Genomic DNA, 17,551 nt, shown 5'->3' on the forward strand with positions numbered 1-17,551 from the left:
CCTTTAAGCCTTAAATTTTCTCTTAGTGATTTTTTTTTTGTCACCTGAACATTTTGGGGGATATTTTTAAGTAATATTGGATCTTATGTTTTCTGTAGGCACCTTAATTTATTAAATTTTATGATTAACCATTTTTGTTTCCTTACCTAATAAATGAAATAATAAAATGAACAATCTTATTCGATCTAGTAATTTTAAACTTCTTTCTTATTAGGCTTAGGACAGTAAGAAAAAGACTAAACTTAGGATGTTGCCTTGTGCTTGTGCTCTGTTTTTAAAAATTCAGCTAACATTTATTAAGTGTTTATGACTTACTTCCTCTTTGGCTATGTGTAGAGTGGGAAATGGAGATGATTAAGAGATGAGTTAGAGATGGTTTCTACCTTTATTGTGTTCCATATTATTGATATTTGACCTTAGGCACTTTTTTTTCCATTTATATTTATTTATTTTATTTTTATTTTTCAATTACAGTTGACCAGTATTATTTTATATTAGTTTCAGGTGTGTAGCATAGTGGTTAGACATTTATATAATTTACTAAGTAATCTTTCTATTAAGTCTAGTACTCACCTGGCACCAATACATCCTTGCACAGCTTTTTAAATTTCACTGGGTCTAAGATTTTTACTTGGTATGTAAAGATACTAAGATTCACTTAACCTCAAACATGTGAAATGATATATGTGAAGTCCTTTGGTGTTCTTTAGAAGAATGGTGTGATAATATATGAAAAATTGTAGCAGCTTTACATCTGGACTAAAATGATGGTACTAACTTTTATAAGCCACAATAGGTAATCAACTCTATTTTATGTGGTTTCCTTACATATCGTAATAATTAGGGACTGCAAATCCCACAGTTTTGTTTTTCTCTTTCTTGCCCATGTGTTAAGGCTATATGAGAAATGTTGGAAGAGTATATAAGAATATAATATATAAGAATTAAGAAATAAAAAAGCTATATGTCATTAATAGGACAAATATTTGCTAACCATGGGTTCAATGTATATATTTTCTTGGGAAAGGTGGTTTCTTTGGAAGAGTACGGAAATACTGCTTGATTCAGAGATAGTCTCATACTCTTGAACTGTGATTCCTTTCTGAAAATGGAGGTGAATTCTGGAAGGTTCTTAAAGGTCCATTTTCTTATGTTTTCTATTTTGTATTACAGTTTTCAAATACAAACAAAAACTCCTTTTACCCACCCAAATTTTTCAACTAGAGTATAGGAAAGAAGTTGGAGAGTGTATGTGTGCGTGTGTTTAGTATAGCTAATATTATCATTTTGTTTAAGGTTTGATAGTTAAAAGAAATTTTCAGAATTTATCTTAGAGTGTATTTGTTGATTTATGAAAAGCGATTATTTAGGGATTTATTTCACTTAGGGAAAATTAAGTATATAATTTCATGATTTCATTTCGAATTCTCTGTAGGCCAGACTAGTTGCTTTTAAAGGAATTTCTAGTTGCAGAAATCTAAATCATCTTTTGCTTTGGTCCTTATAAAAAATAAAATGTCAGCTATTGTGAATTGCTTAATTCCTTCCCTCTCTCTCTCCCTTTCTTCCTTTTCTTTTTTCACTTCTAATAACATTGTTCTTTTTGTTTTGTGGAAACGTAAATGCTGAATATGTCCATTTAACCATTTATAGCCTAAATTTTTTTTCTTTTTTCTATAAGGGTAGCCTTATGTTATGCTAAACTAAAAGAGTTTGCTACCTCATTTATGTATACCAAGGAACTTGTACTTTTTGATGTACATAATGAGCAGAAAACAGCAGCTTATGCCAGAAGCTTAGTGTGTAAAAATTATGTGAATCTTCTGTGGGAAGGCTTTTGAGATTTCTGCTGGGCTATAGAGTTTTAATATTTACCGTTACCTCTTATGTTCAAATGGAGTTTGTTATTCTGTCGTCTTTGTAATAAAAGTGAGGATCTGGAGGGTAAATAGTGGTTCTTTTATGGAATATGCTATAAAGCAAGTAATTTAATTTGAGAATCTTGTCGTTTTCAGTTGCCCATTGGACGTCAGTGTGTCAACCATTACCGACGGTTAAGGCGCCATTGTGTCTTTTCACATGAAGAACTCATTTTCAAAATGGCAGCAGATCCAGAATGCTTAGATGTGGGGCTGGCTGCCATGGTATGCAAAGAATTGACTCTCATGACTGAAGAAGAGACACGATTAAGGGAGTCTGTTGTACAAATGGTGAGTTTACTGAGCACATTTTCTATATTTGATATTGCTTAAGGAATATAAAAAATGGAACTTAATGAAAGAATTCATTTTCATCTTTGATCCCTTTGGAAGTTGAACACAAAAATTGCTAGTTTGGAAAAGGTTTCTTATATTTATACTTGCCATTTTGGTTTATTCAAGTTGAAAAAGTTTTAAGAATATCGATATCGTCATTGCTAAGTTTTATAAAATGGAATCCTATCTGATAGAATTTCTTAGGTATATATTTATTTTTAAAAAATCTTACATATAATATTTCTTTAAATGAGAAAGTTTAAATTCTTTTTTTCTGAACTTTGTAATTGACTGAAAGTTATATTTCTGGTGATTGCAGACTTTCACAGTGAATTAATCTTTTTTTTCCCCCTTCTAAGTAATTTAATGAATAGGAAGGACTTGAATAACCAAGAGTTAAGATTTTGGATGTTGCGAATACACTCAACATTTAACACACTGAAAAGGGAAATATGTAGAAAATCTTTGTCTTCAGCCTACTTTCTCTATTTAGACATTCTGTTTCTATTTTTTAAACGGTTTTCTTGAGATATAATTGACATACAATAAACAGTACATTTATTGTATATAATTTAATGTTTGACTATGTATATATCCATGAAACCTTTGTCACAATCAAGATAATGAACATATCACCTTCAGAAGTTTTCTTATGCCCCTTTGTGATCCTTCCCTCTTGTCCCATCCCACCCATCTCTCATCCCTTCCAGGAAAACACTAATACATACTGTTTGGTTTGCCTTTTTAGAAAGTGTTTTATCTGAATCAAATTATATAATTTATACTTTTTTGCCCGGTTTCTTTCATTTAGCATAATTACTTGGAGATTCATCCATGTTGTTTCGTATATTCATAGTTCATTCCTTTTTATTGCCAAGTAGAGTTACATTGAATGGACATAACACAGTTTATCCATTTTTGAATGGACATATCACAGTTTATCCATTTACTTGTGAATGGACATTGTAATTGTTTCCAAACTTTGACTGTTATGATTTAGTTTAACTGCTCCGAACATTTCTGTATAATATTTTATATCAATATATACTTTCATTTTTCTTGAGTAAATTTTAGTCATGGAATGTCTGGGTTATATGGTATGTGTATGTTTAATTTTTTTTTGTAAAAACTGCCAAACTGTATTCTAGAGTGGTTGTACCATTTTAAATTTTCACCATCAGTGTATGAGAGTTCTACTTGTTCTACATTCTCACTGACATTTGTATGGTTCGTTTTTTTAACTTTAGATAGTCCAATAGGTTTGTAGTGGTATTTCATTGAAGTTTTAATTTTAATGACTCATATTGAGTGCCTTCTAGTGTGCTTATTTGCTATCTGTGTATCTGGTAGAAGATTCTGTTCAAATCTTTTACCCAGCTCTTAAAAATTGGGTGGTTTTCTTATTACTAAATTTTGAGAGTTCTTTATCTATTCTGAATATAAATTTTTTATCAGATATGTGATTCACAAGTATTTTCAGTTTGTGGCTTGTCTTTTCCATTTTTTAACAGTATCTTTTTGAAGAGCAGAAGTTCTTAATTTTCATGAAATTCAGTTATCAATTTTTTTTTTATGGCTCCTGTTTTTGGTTACATTTAAGAAATCTTTGTTTAATCCAAGATCACAAAGATTTTCTCTTATATTTTCCAGAAGTTTTATAGTTTTAGCTCTCATATTTAGGTATATGACCTTTTTCAAGGTAATTTTTGTATGTGGCGTGAGGTGTAAATCAAAAGTTTATTGTCTTGTATCATATGTTACTTATAATTTCAAGTCCACTTAGGAGAATACTAACCAAGAATTTAATAACCAAGAATAATTGATAGGTTGAGAAGATACTTTATTTTTGACATATCCCAAATGGTAGACTATAATAGGAGCCTGTTTTTCTCTAAAATCAGAATTTTCTTGAAAACATTTTCAATTAGGAAAATTTGTATTATCACAAAATTAGTTTCTGTGTATTTTAAAACAATTTGTTTTAAATAATGGGCTCTGTGTGCATTAAGTTAGATTTAAAATGTCTTAAGAGAATGAATATAGGTTTAAGCTTAGGAGAAATATAGTAGACTAGTGATTTGCATCTGGAAAGTAAAACCAATCTAGTTTCACTGCTCTTATAGGCATAATTGTGGGGGGGGGGCGGGGGGGGGGAATCTATAACCAAAATATAAACTAGACACATTAGAAATGATATAAGTATTATTATTACAAAATATTTAAAGTTGGTTATTTTTAAGAATTTAAGTTGACTTAGAAATAAGAATTTTTTGCTAAATGGTAAGATTTCCTTTTCTAATTGTTTGGCTGACTTGTGACAGCAACAAGAAAGAACAAGATAAAAGTGAATCTTTTAAAAAATTTTACTTTTTAGGATATATGAATATATTACTGGGGAGTTATTATTTTCACTTTGTATCTATATTCTCAAGTCTTGCTTTTATTACATATTTGTTTATTTGTTAACTTTTTGTATTTTGTTTTTAATAAGACTTAATTTTTTTACATTTGTTTAAGGTTCAGAGCAAAATGAAGTGAAGGTACAGAGATTTTCCACATATCTCCTGCCCCTGCACATGCATAGTCTACATTATCAACATCCCCTACCAGAGCAGAACATTTGTTACAATTGATGTACTTTCATTTGGCATATCATAATCATCCAAAGTTCATATTACAGCTTGCTTTTGGTGTTGTACTTTCTCTGGGTTTGGATGAATATGTAACGATATATATCTGTCATTATGGTATCATACAGAGTATTTTCACTTCCCCAGAATCCTTTTGAGTTCCACCTATTTGTCCCCCCTGCCCACCACCAGATATTCCTCACCTCCAGAACCCTAACAAACACTAATCTTTTTACTGTGTTTACAGTTTTGCCTTTTCCAGAATGACATATAGTTGAAAAAGTGCAGTATGCACCGTTTTTAGATTGCCTTCTTTCACTTAGTAATATGCATTTAAGAGTCCTCCATGTCTTTATGTGGCTCAATAGCCCATTTCTTTTTGGCACTGAATGATATTCCACTGTCTGGATGTACCACACTTTATTTATCCATTTACCTACTGAAGGACATCTTGGTTGCTTCCAAGTTTTGGCGATTATAAATAAAGCTGTCATAAATATCTGTGTGCAGGGGTTTTTGTGTGTGTGTGTGTGTGTGTGGACAAAATTTTTCAGCTCTTTTGGATAAATACCAAGGATCGCAATTGATTGCTGCATCGTATGGTAAGAGTATGTTTAGTTTTGTAAGAAACTGCCAAACTGTCTTCCAAAATGTCGATAACATTTTGCATTTCTACTAGCAATGATAGACATTTCTGTTGCTCTACATCTTTACTAGCATTTGGTGTTCTTAGTGTTTTGGATTTTTGCCATTCTAATAGGTATGTAGTGGTATCTCATTTATGTTTTAATTTGCCTTTCCCTGATGACATATGATGTTGAGCATCTTTTCATTTGCTTATTTGCCATCAGTATGTCTTCTTTAGTGAGATGCCTGTTAGGTCTTTGGCCCAGTGTTGAATCAGGTTGTTTTATTAATGTCGAATTTTAAGAGTTCTTTGTATGTTTCAAATAGCAGTCCTATTTCAGATGTTTCTTTTGCAGATATTTTCTCCCGGTCTGTGGCTTTTTTTCTCCCATTCTCTTGACATTGATTTTTGCAAAGCAGAAGTTTTTAATTATAATGAATGAAGTCTAGCTTATCAATTGTTTCTTTTATGGGTTGTGCCTTATGGCCATACCTAAGGTTATCTAGGTTTTCTCCTATGTTATCTTATAGGAATTTTATAGTTTTGCCTTTTACGTTTAGGTCTGTCATGCATTTTAAGTGGATTTTTGTGAAGGTTGTAAGGTCTGTGTCTAGATTCATTTTGTTGTACGTGGATGTCAAGTTGTCCAGCACCATTTGTTGAAAAAAGACTTCTTTCCTTCATTGTTTTGCCTTTGCTCCTTTATGAATGATCGGTTCATTATATTTACATGGGTCTCTGTTGCATTCCATTGATTGGTTTGTCTATTTTTTTGTCAATACTGCACTGCTTTGATTACTACTGTAGCTTTATTGTAAGTCTTGAAGTCAGATAGTGTCAGTCCTCTGACTTTGTTCTTCTTCAGTACTCAGTTGGTTATTAGTCTTTTGCCTTTTTATGTGGCTTCAGGATCAGTTTGTCGATATCTATAAAATAACTTGCTGGGATTTTGACTGGGATTGCATTGAATATATAGGTTAAGTTGGGGCAAATTGACATCTTGACAATATTGAGTCTTTCTGTCCATAAATATGGAATATCTCTTCATTAAGTGTTCTTTGATTTTGTTTATCAGAGTTTTGTAGTTTTGTAGTTTTTCTCCTTGCACAGTTTTTCTCCTTGTTAAGATACCTAAATATTTCATTTTGGGGGGTGCTAATGTAAATGGTAATGTGTTTTTAATTTCAAATTTCCCTTGTTTATTATGGTATATAAGAAAGAGATTGACTTTTGTATATTAACTTTGTATCCTGCAACCTTGCTATAATCGCATGTAGAGGGTTTTTGTTGATTCTTACAGATTTTCTACATAGAAGGTCTTGTCATCTGTGAGCAAAGATGGTTTTGTTTCTTCCTTCCCAGTTTGTATACCTTTTATTTCCTTTTCTTGTTTTAACGCATTAGCTAGGATTTCTAGTACAGTGATGAAAAAGAATGGTAGGAGGGGACATTCCTTCCTTTTACTTGACTTAGAGGGAAAGTTTCTCCCATTAAGTGTGATATTTACTATAGGTGTTTGTAGATATTCTTTATTAAGTTAAAGAAATTCCTCTCTATTTCTAGTTAGTTGAGAGGTTTTTTTCAAGGATAGGTGTTGGATTTTGTCAGGCTTTTTTTTTTTTTTTTTTTTTTTTTTTTGCATCTCTTGATACGATCATGCGATTTTTCCTCTTTAGACTATTGATGTAATAGATTATGTTGATTTCCAAATGTTGGACCAGCCTGTATACCTGGGATGAATCCCATTTGGTCATGGCATATAATTCTTTTTATAAATTTTTGGGTTCAGTTTGCTTATATTTTGTTGAGGATTTTTGCATCTAATGTTCCATGAGAGATATTGATCTATAGTTTCCTTTTCTTATAAATGCCTTTGTCTGGTTTTGGTATTAAGATAATGCTGGCCTCAGAATGAGTTAAGTATTTCTTTTGCTTCTATCTTCTGAAAAAGATTGTAGAGAATTGATATAATTTCTTTCATAAATATTTGGTGGAATTCAGTAGGAAACTCCTGGGTCTGGTGCTTTCTGTTTGGAAGGCTATTATTGACTCAGTTTTTTTAATAGACATAGACCTATTCAAATTATCTGTTTCTTCTCATTTGAATTTTGACAGCTCGGGTCTTTCGAAGAATTGGTCCATTTCATCTCTTTGGTATGCCATTTGTGCACATAGCATTTATAATATTTCTTTATTATCTTTTTGAATGTCCATGGGATCTGTAGTGATCTCCCCTCTTTCATTTCTCTTCTTAGTGATTTTTGTCCTCTTTCTTTTTTTGCTTAGTTAGCCTGGCTAGGGTCTTATTGATTTTATTGAATTTTTCAAAGAACTAGCTTTTGGTTTTATTGATTTTTTTTCTCTATCGAGTTCCTATTTTCAGTTTCATTGGTTTTTGTTGCTCTAATTATAATTTCTTTTTTTTATATTATTTTTTCTTATTCTGCTTATTTTGGATTTAATTTGCTCTTCTTTTTCCAAGTTCCCTAAAGTTGAAACTTAGTTTATTTATTTCATTTATGTTTATTTAAAATGGAATTTTTTTTCCCATTTCCTATAATCTTTCTTTTGAAGTTAGAAATTAAAGTACCATTGGTAGAGACTTACACAGTAAGTTTCTGTAGTCTAGTCTCATTCTTCAGATTATATTGGTCATTAATGGAGCATTATTTTTCTTTTTCTATAAAAATTTGAATATTACGTATCCTCTTAGTCTTATTTATGATTCTGTGATAAATTTCTCTGGACTCTTTCCCTTTAAACTTACATTCTTCTTGTGCCCTTGTTTCCAGACAGTTATCTCTGCCCTTTCTTTGCATTGTGCACTAGTCCTTCTCATCTTGAGAAAAATTTTCATTTTATCTTTTCCTGAAAAGCTTCATGAGTGGGTGTTCTGTAGACAGTGCCCTCATTTCCTCTTTATCCCCTCATCTTCACTGTCATCCTGAAACTTGAAGTTTGCTAGTTTTTACAAAAGTTTATTCTTAAAACTGTCCAACAGTCTCCAGCACTTTATTCTAGCTATAGGTTGCAGCAGATGTTATGGCACGAAATCCAGATGTTAAAACAGGCACAAGGAACCACTCACTTTTTGCCAGATTTCTTAATCCCACCTGTGGCCTTCCCAGCAGCCTTTACTTTTAACTCCTTGAGTTTCTTCTGCTCCTCTTTTTGCTTCTCTTTGAATGCCTTATCTTCTTAGTCCATCTCCTTGGCCTGCTTCTTGTGCTGCTTCTTGCCACCTTCACGGCTAGATGTGGTGCCTGCCGCCCCTTCCCCAGATCCTGCCCTCTTCAGTCTTTGGTAACACTCACCAGTCACTCCTGGTTATCATTTTCTTCACTTTCCTGAACTGCCAGTGTTCGTAGGGTGCAGCCTTTCACCTTTTGTTGTTTTTCTTTTGTGCTACTTTTCAAAGAATTCTAAGCCATTCTTAGGATTTTAATTTACTTACTGGTATTGCGGTTTCATTTCTTAACCTCGATGTTTCCTGCTCTTTTATGCAAACACAGGAATTATTGCCATTTTGAGAGAGACTGTATGTCCATTCACCCTTTTGTAGTCTGCGTCTCCATGTGATTACTGAATATTTCTATTTAGATTTTTGTCATCTCAGTTTCAGCATCTAAAATAGAATATCATCTCCTCTCCTTCAACCTTTTTATAAGCCATTTTCCTTTTCTAATTGCCTATCTCAGTAAGTGCCAAGATCATTACGTAAAAACCTAATGTGATCCTTGACTCATCCATCTCCTTCATAGTCATCTGTTATTTGGTTTTAAGTTTTTTTGTTATTTTGACAATGTCTCTCATCGCTTTCTCTCCCCCCCCCTTTTTTCTTTACTGCTACCATTCTGTTACATTCCTTAATTTTCTCACCTGGTTTATTTCACATAGCCTTTTAATTTGTATCTCTGACTTTCCACCCCCCTCCATTCCTTTCTGATAATTTCTGATTTTTCAAAGTTCATTCTCAGTAACTTGAGCTATATAATATGTTAGAAAGCGTTGTAAGGAAAAATTGTTCTGTGATAAAGTTTGGAAAATAGTGGGTTAAGAAAAAACAAATGGGATTCTTTACTGTGAAACTTCTCTGATCCTTTGATATGCTGGTGTTCATTGCTAATCTCTAAATTAGGAATGATTTAATACATACCATTTTCTCAAAAAGAATATATTTCTTTATTTTTTTGCAGACTCTTCAGGGACTAGTGGTCCTTGGAGTACACTTTGGAAATGGTATAAAATTTCTTGAAGCAGTAAGGACTTTCTTAGTTGATGTATTAGTATCTTCTGTTTTCTAGCTCTTCTGAAGCTGTGTAAAGTCTTAGAATCTAAGAAATACCTGCAATGCATTTTGGAATCGTTTCTGCATAAAAATAATTTTTAAAGAAAATATTAAATGCTAATGAGAAAATGGAAAGATATGAGAATATAATGAGGAAACATCTAGATTAAACCAATATAAAAAACAAAATGTATGTCGAAAGAACTGGATTGTGCCTGCCAGTGAGTAAATGATCAGGTTCACATCTTAAGTGAAAAAAATTTGTTCTTAATGGAATTAGATATATAAGTACCTTGCTCAAGTAAGTAGAACCTGTAAAGGGCGTACTTGTATATTAACTGGGAGTCTTTGTAAAATGCCACTTCAGATGATCTTATTTTCTTAAACTGGCAACTGCATTTGATTAACTTTCTTTTTGATGCCTTGCTGAAGTATATTTTGATTTGCATAGTTTTAAGTAATTTTATACTTCTTTGATCTTGTATATGTTCGTGCATATTAGTGTTATTTTCATTGTTATTACTAATGTATCTGGTTCAAGGGTGTATCATCCTTGTGGACAAGAATTTTTTTTCTTCTTTTAAAGATAGATAACACTAAGTAAAACAAATACATGGCTTCATGAATTATTTTATGGTAAACTGTCCAAGAAATAGAACTTTGTCAGCCACCCCAAAAGTATCTCCCAGTTACAACTTCCCTGACTATTTTGACCTTTGTAGTAATAACTTCCTTACATTTTAAAAATAGTTTTATCAGTCAAATGCGCATTCTTAGACAAAGGTTTAGTCTTGCCCATTTGAAAAAAAATAGTATTGATTATTTTTAGAAAGTATTTTGATGATGTGCCATTGTACCTCCCATGTTTATGTCTTAAGTCAGAGATTTACCTGTAGGGAAAAAATATGTAATACGTTCTTTGTTGCTTGAAAGACTAGAAAGACTTGATCTAATGACATAAATTGTATTTCAGGGTGTCCTTATGTCAGAAGAAGAAGTTTTTGAACTTGTTCCTGATGATGAGCGACAATGTTCAGCATGCAGAACCACATGTTTTCTCTCTGCTCTCACATGCTCCTGTAATCCTGAGCGGCTTGTGTGTCTCTACCATCCAACTGATCTCTGCCCCTGCCCCATGCAGAAGAAATGTCTTAGGTATCCAGAAGTTTCTTGTAAAAAAAACTTTTATTACATTCTTTTAAAACCAAATGTTAATGTTGCTCTTCGTAATTCCTTTTTCTGTGTCTGGGGTGGTAACTTCTTATCTCTCTGCCTCCCTACTTGAGAACCAGTTCTTTAAAGTTAGCCTTAAACTTGGCAACTAAAATTCGTTTATCAGTTGATTTCGTACATTCCTTGTCTGTCTCTCTCTGTTGAAACTCTTGGACTTCTTCGATTTTCTCTTTATGTGTACCAAGACCCCATTCTTCTGGCTATCGTACTTTTCTTAAGCAGATTGTACTTAAAATTTAATTTATGTTAAAGTCGTTAGTTTTTGAAGTTTTTTCCATTTTTTTGTTGTTCATTTTTTTAGATATCGCTACCCATTAGAGGACCTCCCTTCTCTGCTATTTGGTGTGAAAGTCAGGGCACAGTCCTATGACACCTGGGTCAGTCGTGTTACAGAAGCATTATCTGCAAACCTCAACCACAAGAAAGGTTAAGTTTCCTCCTTTTGTTTGCATACACTGAAATTGTTATCACTTTGAAAAAGGCCTTGTTTTAATGTGTTTTCCTCCATTAAGCAAAAATATTAGGCTTCATATGAGATTTGAGGCTAATGGTTTGGTTGATTATAGTCTTAATTTTCTATTTGAGAATCTTTTTTTAAGTGAAAAAGTTGGTATAAAATGGGACAGATAACTAACTTATAGTAGATATATATTTGGGGAGCTATTGTTATCAATGGACTAACATTTAAAGGCTTATTGAAAAAGAGAAATTGCCTTACCTGAGAGACATTGTCTATAAGGATTAGGAATAAGCACCTAGTCATAAGTTTTTACTGCATTGGTGAGATTTTCACAGCTGTGGCATATTTTTGCTAATAAGTTGGTAACTCACTTAAGAGAGGTTGCTGAAGATTTTTAAGTGACTTTTTATGTCTGTGGTCATAGTATACGGCTTTTGATTTATTTTTACAGATTTGATTGAATTACGAGTAATGCTGGAAGATGCAGAGGATAGGAAATACCCAGAGAATGATCTCTTTAGAAAACTCAGGGATGCTGTAAAAGAAGCTGAAACCTGTGCTTCTGTGGCTCAGCTGCTTCTGAGCAAAAAGCAGAAACACAGGTAAGATTAAGAAGAGTTGAATTCTTCAGTGTTTTCCTGTTTTTGTTTTTTTTTTTTTCCCCAGAGTAAAAGCCAAAATTTTAACTGGATCGAGAGGCTCTACATTATCTTTGACCTCTTGTGGTCTCCCCACCTTCAAATGCCCTAATCTTATCTCCTCCTACTTCCCTTCTTTCTTGCTCTACTCTGCAACCCTCTTCTTAATGTTCATACACACCAGGGGCGTTCCTGCTTAGGGCCTTCATACTTGTTCTTACTCTGCTTGGAGTTCTCTTCCTCTGATATCCCAATGGCTTGTTTCCTCACTTCTTTCAAGTTTTTTTTCAGATGTCACATTCTTGTAGGGGCCTTCTCTGACAACCCTTTATAAAATTGCAACTTTCTTATTCTTTTCTGCTTTGTTTTTCTCCTAGCCCTTTTGATATATTAATTTATTTATTTTATTTATTGTCTACTTTTCTCATTCCCAACCCTACTAGAATGTATCCTAAACTAGAATGTCAGGCATTTTTATTCTTTTTTGCATTGCTGTATTTCTTGTTCTTAGAACAGTGCCTGGAACATTGTAGGTGTTGAGTAAATGTTTGTAAATAAAGATATAATATAGGCAGAAGGCAGGTGGAAGCAAAGAGTAACCTTGATGGATGCAGGGAAGCTGTTATTAAGGAGCATAGATGAATGCACCCTTGATTTAATGTAATTTCTCTGTGTTACATTTTCTTTGATTTTTCATATTCATTTCAACAAGTTTCTGTAGCTGAATGGCTTTTTCTGTAGCAATTCAGGTTGGGTTTTAAATTACTTTGTGCATTCTTTATCTACCATTTAATTAGAAAGCCTTTCTTAGAGATATTGTTCAGCGAATCTTCACCTGTCCTTGGATCACTGACTCCCTTAGAAAATCTGGTGAAAGCTTAGGGACCAGAAAAATGCACATATAAAAAAAGTTGGGTTTTTTTGTTGTTTAGAAAAATATACATACAACAAAATTTTGAATCAGTTGCAGAGGGTTTATTGTCTCCTTACCCAGATTAAGTGCCCTTGTTCCTCATCTTAAGCTTGTTGAGACAGAGGATTCTGTTTTATCAATGAACTTAAATATTTTACTGTGAGGAATTTATTGAATGTTTAAAATATTTAATACTTGTAAGATTAGAAGAACTGTAACTTGGAGAATTGAATCTTTAGTCATTAACTAAAGAGCTAAAAACCTAATTTGGAAGTGATCACCACTGCACATAGAATCCCTCAACCACTAGTATTCTGAGATTTCTTGGTGAGAATTAATAGAGATTTAGAAACCCCTTTGATATCAGAATGATTGTGAATTTTTCTTACTTATGTCTCAATATTATTTTACATCAGGCAGAGCCCAGATAGTGGGAGGACTCGGACCAAACTGACAGTGGAAGAATTGAAGGCCTTCGTCCAACAACTTTTTAGTCTTCCTTGTGTCATCAGCCAAGCTCGACAAGTAAAGGTGGAGTATTACATTCTTTTCTTGGATAACATTTTTTTTGTAGTATGGGTTACGGTTTTAGGTAAACAGAATAATGTGTCTAGACTAGTTTTTTATTCTATTTGTTTGTTTTCTCACATAAGTGCTGCTATGTAAAGTTTTTTAATAGGCAGTAAGACTCTCTTGGTTTCATTCTTAGCCTGTAATTCTCCCTTTAAAATTCTGGAATTAAAGTTTAGAATACTTTTTTTTTTTTCTATATTAATTTTAGATCAGAAGCTCCATTTAACTTAGATGTAATAGAAATGCAAGAAATTAGTTTTAAAAACCTGAATGTATCAGTGAGTTATTAGTTCATTAGATTTTAAAAATGCGGAGTTCTGAAATTGCCAGGGCCCTGATGGTTTAATGATATGTTGAATTTCAAGTATATGTCAAGTATATTAATCTGCACAGTTAGTCATCTTTTGATAGTTTGTGGTGTATTTTTGTGATTTTGTGAAAAGGCATCTTAAAAGCCTTGTAATTAATCAAAATTCCTGATTTCTTTATTTCTCTTATACCCCACATCCAGTCTCTACACAAGCATTAGCATTATCTCCAAAATGTATCCCAAAGTAAACCATTTGTCATCAGCTCTATTGCTTAAGCTATGCTCTAAACCACTGGAACCTGTCCTTTAGATTACTGCAACAGCCTTTTAACTGGTCTCCCTTCTACTCTTGTCCCTGACAGTATATTTTCATTTAGTAGCCAGAGTGAGCATGTAAAATGTAAATCAAAGCATATCACTTCCACGTGGTTAGAAATCCTCCAGTGGTTTCCCAAAGCCATTAGAATGAAATCCAAACTCATAATCTACAAGGCACTATGTAATCTGACCTCTGCTAATTCTTAAACTTCATTTGTCCGTCATCCACTTCGGACCAAAACACCAAGCCCATTTCTGTTTAAAAGCTTTTGCAGTATTATTTGCTCTGTTTAAACTACTATTTTCTTCACTCTTCATAAAGTTCCCATATTTACCTTCTCATTTTTGTTTCAGTTCATCTGTCTTCTAAACTGTTTCAAAATAATATGCCGCCCCCCCTCCCCCACCCCGATCATTTTCATTGTGTTGCCCTATCTTATTTTCATAGCACTTAAACTAACTGACATGTATTCAGTGTTTGGCCACTTATATTGAAATATATATTCCTTGAAGACAAATTGTGCATGTTTTGTTTAGTGTTGTGGATCTGACAACACTGATCTAGAACAGTGCCTGCATCTAAGTCAGCAGTCAATAAATATTTTTTAAATAATCATTTTTTAAAAGTAGGACTATGTAAGAAATTATAGAGAAGCATATTTATGCCCTTAGTATCCTGTCTGTTTGGTGCTATGATAATGAGATTATTAGATGGTCTAGAATTTGATAGTTTTGCCTATCAAAACTGTTCTGTTGCCTGTCAAATAAGTCTATTACATACTCATATTGTATCTCTTAAATTTACTATTTTTTTTTATTCTTTTGACCTTTTTAGAATCTGCTGGATGACGTGGAAGAGTTTCATGAACGTGCTCAAGAGGCCATGACAGATGAAACCCCAGATTCTTCTAAACTCCAGATGTTAATAGACCTGGGCTCTAGTCTCTATGTGGAGTTACCTGAATTAGCCCGACTAAAACAAGAGCTACAGCAGGCTCGATGGTTGGATGAAGTAAGACTGACTCTGTCAGATCCACAACAAGTCACTTTGGATGTTATGAAGAAATTGATAGACTCCGGGGTAGGGTTGGCACCCCACCATGCTGTGGAGAAAGCAATGGCTGAACTACAAGAGCTCCTTACAGTCTCTGAGCGATGGGAAGAAAAGGCTAAGGTCTGCCTACAGGCAAGGTGAACACATTAATTGGTGACTGTTGCTTCTTAAATAACTAAGTCAGGGAGTAGAACCCAAGGAGGAACATAAGGGTCTATTTCATTAAATATTTAGTTAAATGTTTTCTGCCTTCCCTGACCAATCACTAAGTTATCAAATGAATCTGCTTATAGACAGTTTCAAATATTGTTTGCATAGTATATGCAGAGTACTTTGTTAGGTATTTAAGTGATACAAAGTAGTATTTTGTTTAGAGCCTTGCATTACTCATATTATAGTTAGGAAGTAAGAAATGTAAAGCTCATTACAATATGTTATTAACTGAGAGTACAGAAAAGTGCAGTAGGAATTCAGAAGAGGAGAGATCATTGTTAGCTTGGATGGTCAAAAGAGAAGCTTGAGAGAAAAGTACAAACTTATGTAGAGCCTTGAAGAATAAGTAGAGTTGAGTAGAAGGAGAGATAAGAGAAATGTCATAAGCTTAATTTTAGGAATAACTAAAGTTAAATATACTTTATTGGAGTGGAAGATTTATGTAGGAAAGAAGTGAGAAGAATCAGGCATGAGAATGTTAAGCTGCTGCATTAGCATTGACACCCATTGGATTTGTGAGATTTAAGTAATTCATTGTATTTGACTGTATGTCAACTAATTTGACTGTAATGTTCTTTATTAGTCTTTTTTCAGCAGCTGAGATTAATATTTATGCGAGGATGGGGAAACTGGAATGCTTAGAGATCACATAATTATTAAATAACAGCTCAAATTTAAAGCGTTTTCCACTTCATTACAAAATCTCTATGTACTTAAGTACGTTGCCAGCCACTTATTTTGAATGGGTTTGGTAGGAAAAGTCTTAGATGATTTAATTAACATAGTTTTGCTCCCCTAAGAAAATGCTCTGTAGATATTGGATATTCTGCTTTCCAGATGCTGTGGAGAATACATACTATATTTATTCAGAGTTTTTCATCTCCAGAACATTCAGATTACTCTGTGTCTTAAGGTTCATGACCATTCCAGGAGGTGGGAGCATATTAAATAGGAAAAACTAATTTTGGAATGCAAAACTGTGATTTGGTATATTAGATGCAGTTGATTATAGTTTGCTGAATGAAATTTTGTTGGTAGTAATATTTGAAAACTTTTTTCCCCCTATTTTCTTATATTTAATTAGCCACCAAATATTGCTGATTTTTGTCTCCAAAATGTCTTTCATATCTATCTTCTTCAATTTTACTGACACTGACCTAGTTATAGTAGTCTTATATTTTCTCTTGATCTTTACAATTAATAAGTATTTACAGAGTACCTACTACATGCCAGGCACTAATTCTGAGTTCTTCGGAGACAGTGTGGGAAAAGACACACAAAGTCCCTGCTCTAAAATAGAGCCAACATTCCAGTGGGGAGAGACAAGTGAAGGAATGAATGAATTGGAGACATTTAGTGTCTGAATTTCAACTAACTTCTTGGCTCCATTTACCATCTTCATACTGATTAATTCTAAATTTTCAACTATAAAAGACTTTTTTGTAGATACCATCTGCCTGTTAGATAATTCCATTGGATGTCCTATCAGTACCTCAAATTCCCGTATTCACATTGGACCCATTAACTTCTTTCCATATTCTCTTCCTTTGTTCCTCTTTTTTTTGAATTATACCCTCTTTCACTCATTTGAACAAGCTAGTACTTTAGAAATTAACTTTGATCTCTGCCTTCCATTGTGTTACCCTCAAACTCAGTTAACTACCAAGTCATACTGATTATATTTCCTTAATGTTTCTCACTTTCATTCTTTTTCTCTGGACTGCTATCATATCTGGCCTGGATCACAGCAACAGCTTCTGTCTATGATCTCACCCCTTTCTAATCCACTGCCCACACTGAAATAGTATTTTTTTAAATATAGGTGTGACTATTTGACTCCCTTGCTTAAAGCCCTTTTCTGTTTCTCATTCCCTATGTGGTGAAGTTCAGATACCTTAACCTGATTATAAGGTCAGCTATAGTCTAGCCCCTTGCTTAAATATCTAGCCTTATCCCTTGTCATTCTTTCTCTTGGATTTTATGTTCCAAACATAGTGATCCCCTTTCTCCACTGCCACCGATTCCTCAAACACGCCAT

The 17,551-nt window shown here is 33.3% G+C and overlaps 1 protein-coding gene across 1 annotated transcript in view; it reads left to right on the plus strand.

Moving 5' to 3' along the window:
* The window catches only part of KDM5A (lysine demethylase 5A), a 78,397-nt gene that overhangs the window by 29,579 nt on the left and 31,267 nt on the right, over positions 1-17,551 (plus strand). The window contains exons 14-19 of the mRNA XM_011367837.2: positions 2,016-2,210; positions 10,775-10,956; positions 11,336-11,460; positions 11,946-12,096; positions 13,462-13,576; positions 15,082-15,437. Of these exons, the coding sequence (XP_011366139.1) occupies positions 2,016-2,210; positions 10,775-10,956; positions 11,336-11,460; positions 11,946-12,096; positions 13,462-13,576; positions 15,082-15,437 (1,124 nt within the window). The remainder of the gene's footprint in view (positions 1-2,015; positions 2,211-10,774; positions 10,957-11,335; positions 11,461-11,945; positions 12,097-13,461; positions 13,577-15,081; positions 15,438-17,551) is intronic.

Source organism: Pteropus vampyrus, unplaced genomic scaffold (assembly GCF_000151845.1).
Source record: "Pteropus vampyrus isolate Shadow unplaced genomic scaffold, Pvam_2.0 Scaffold137, whole genome shotgun sequence".
NCBI lineage: Eukaryota > Metazoa > Chordata > Mammalia > Chiroptera > Pteropodidae > Pteropus > Pteropus vampyrus.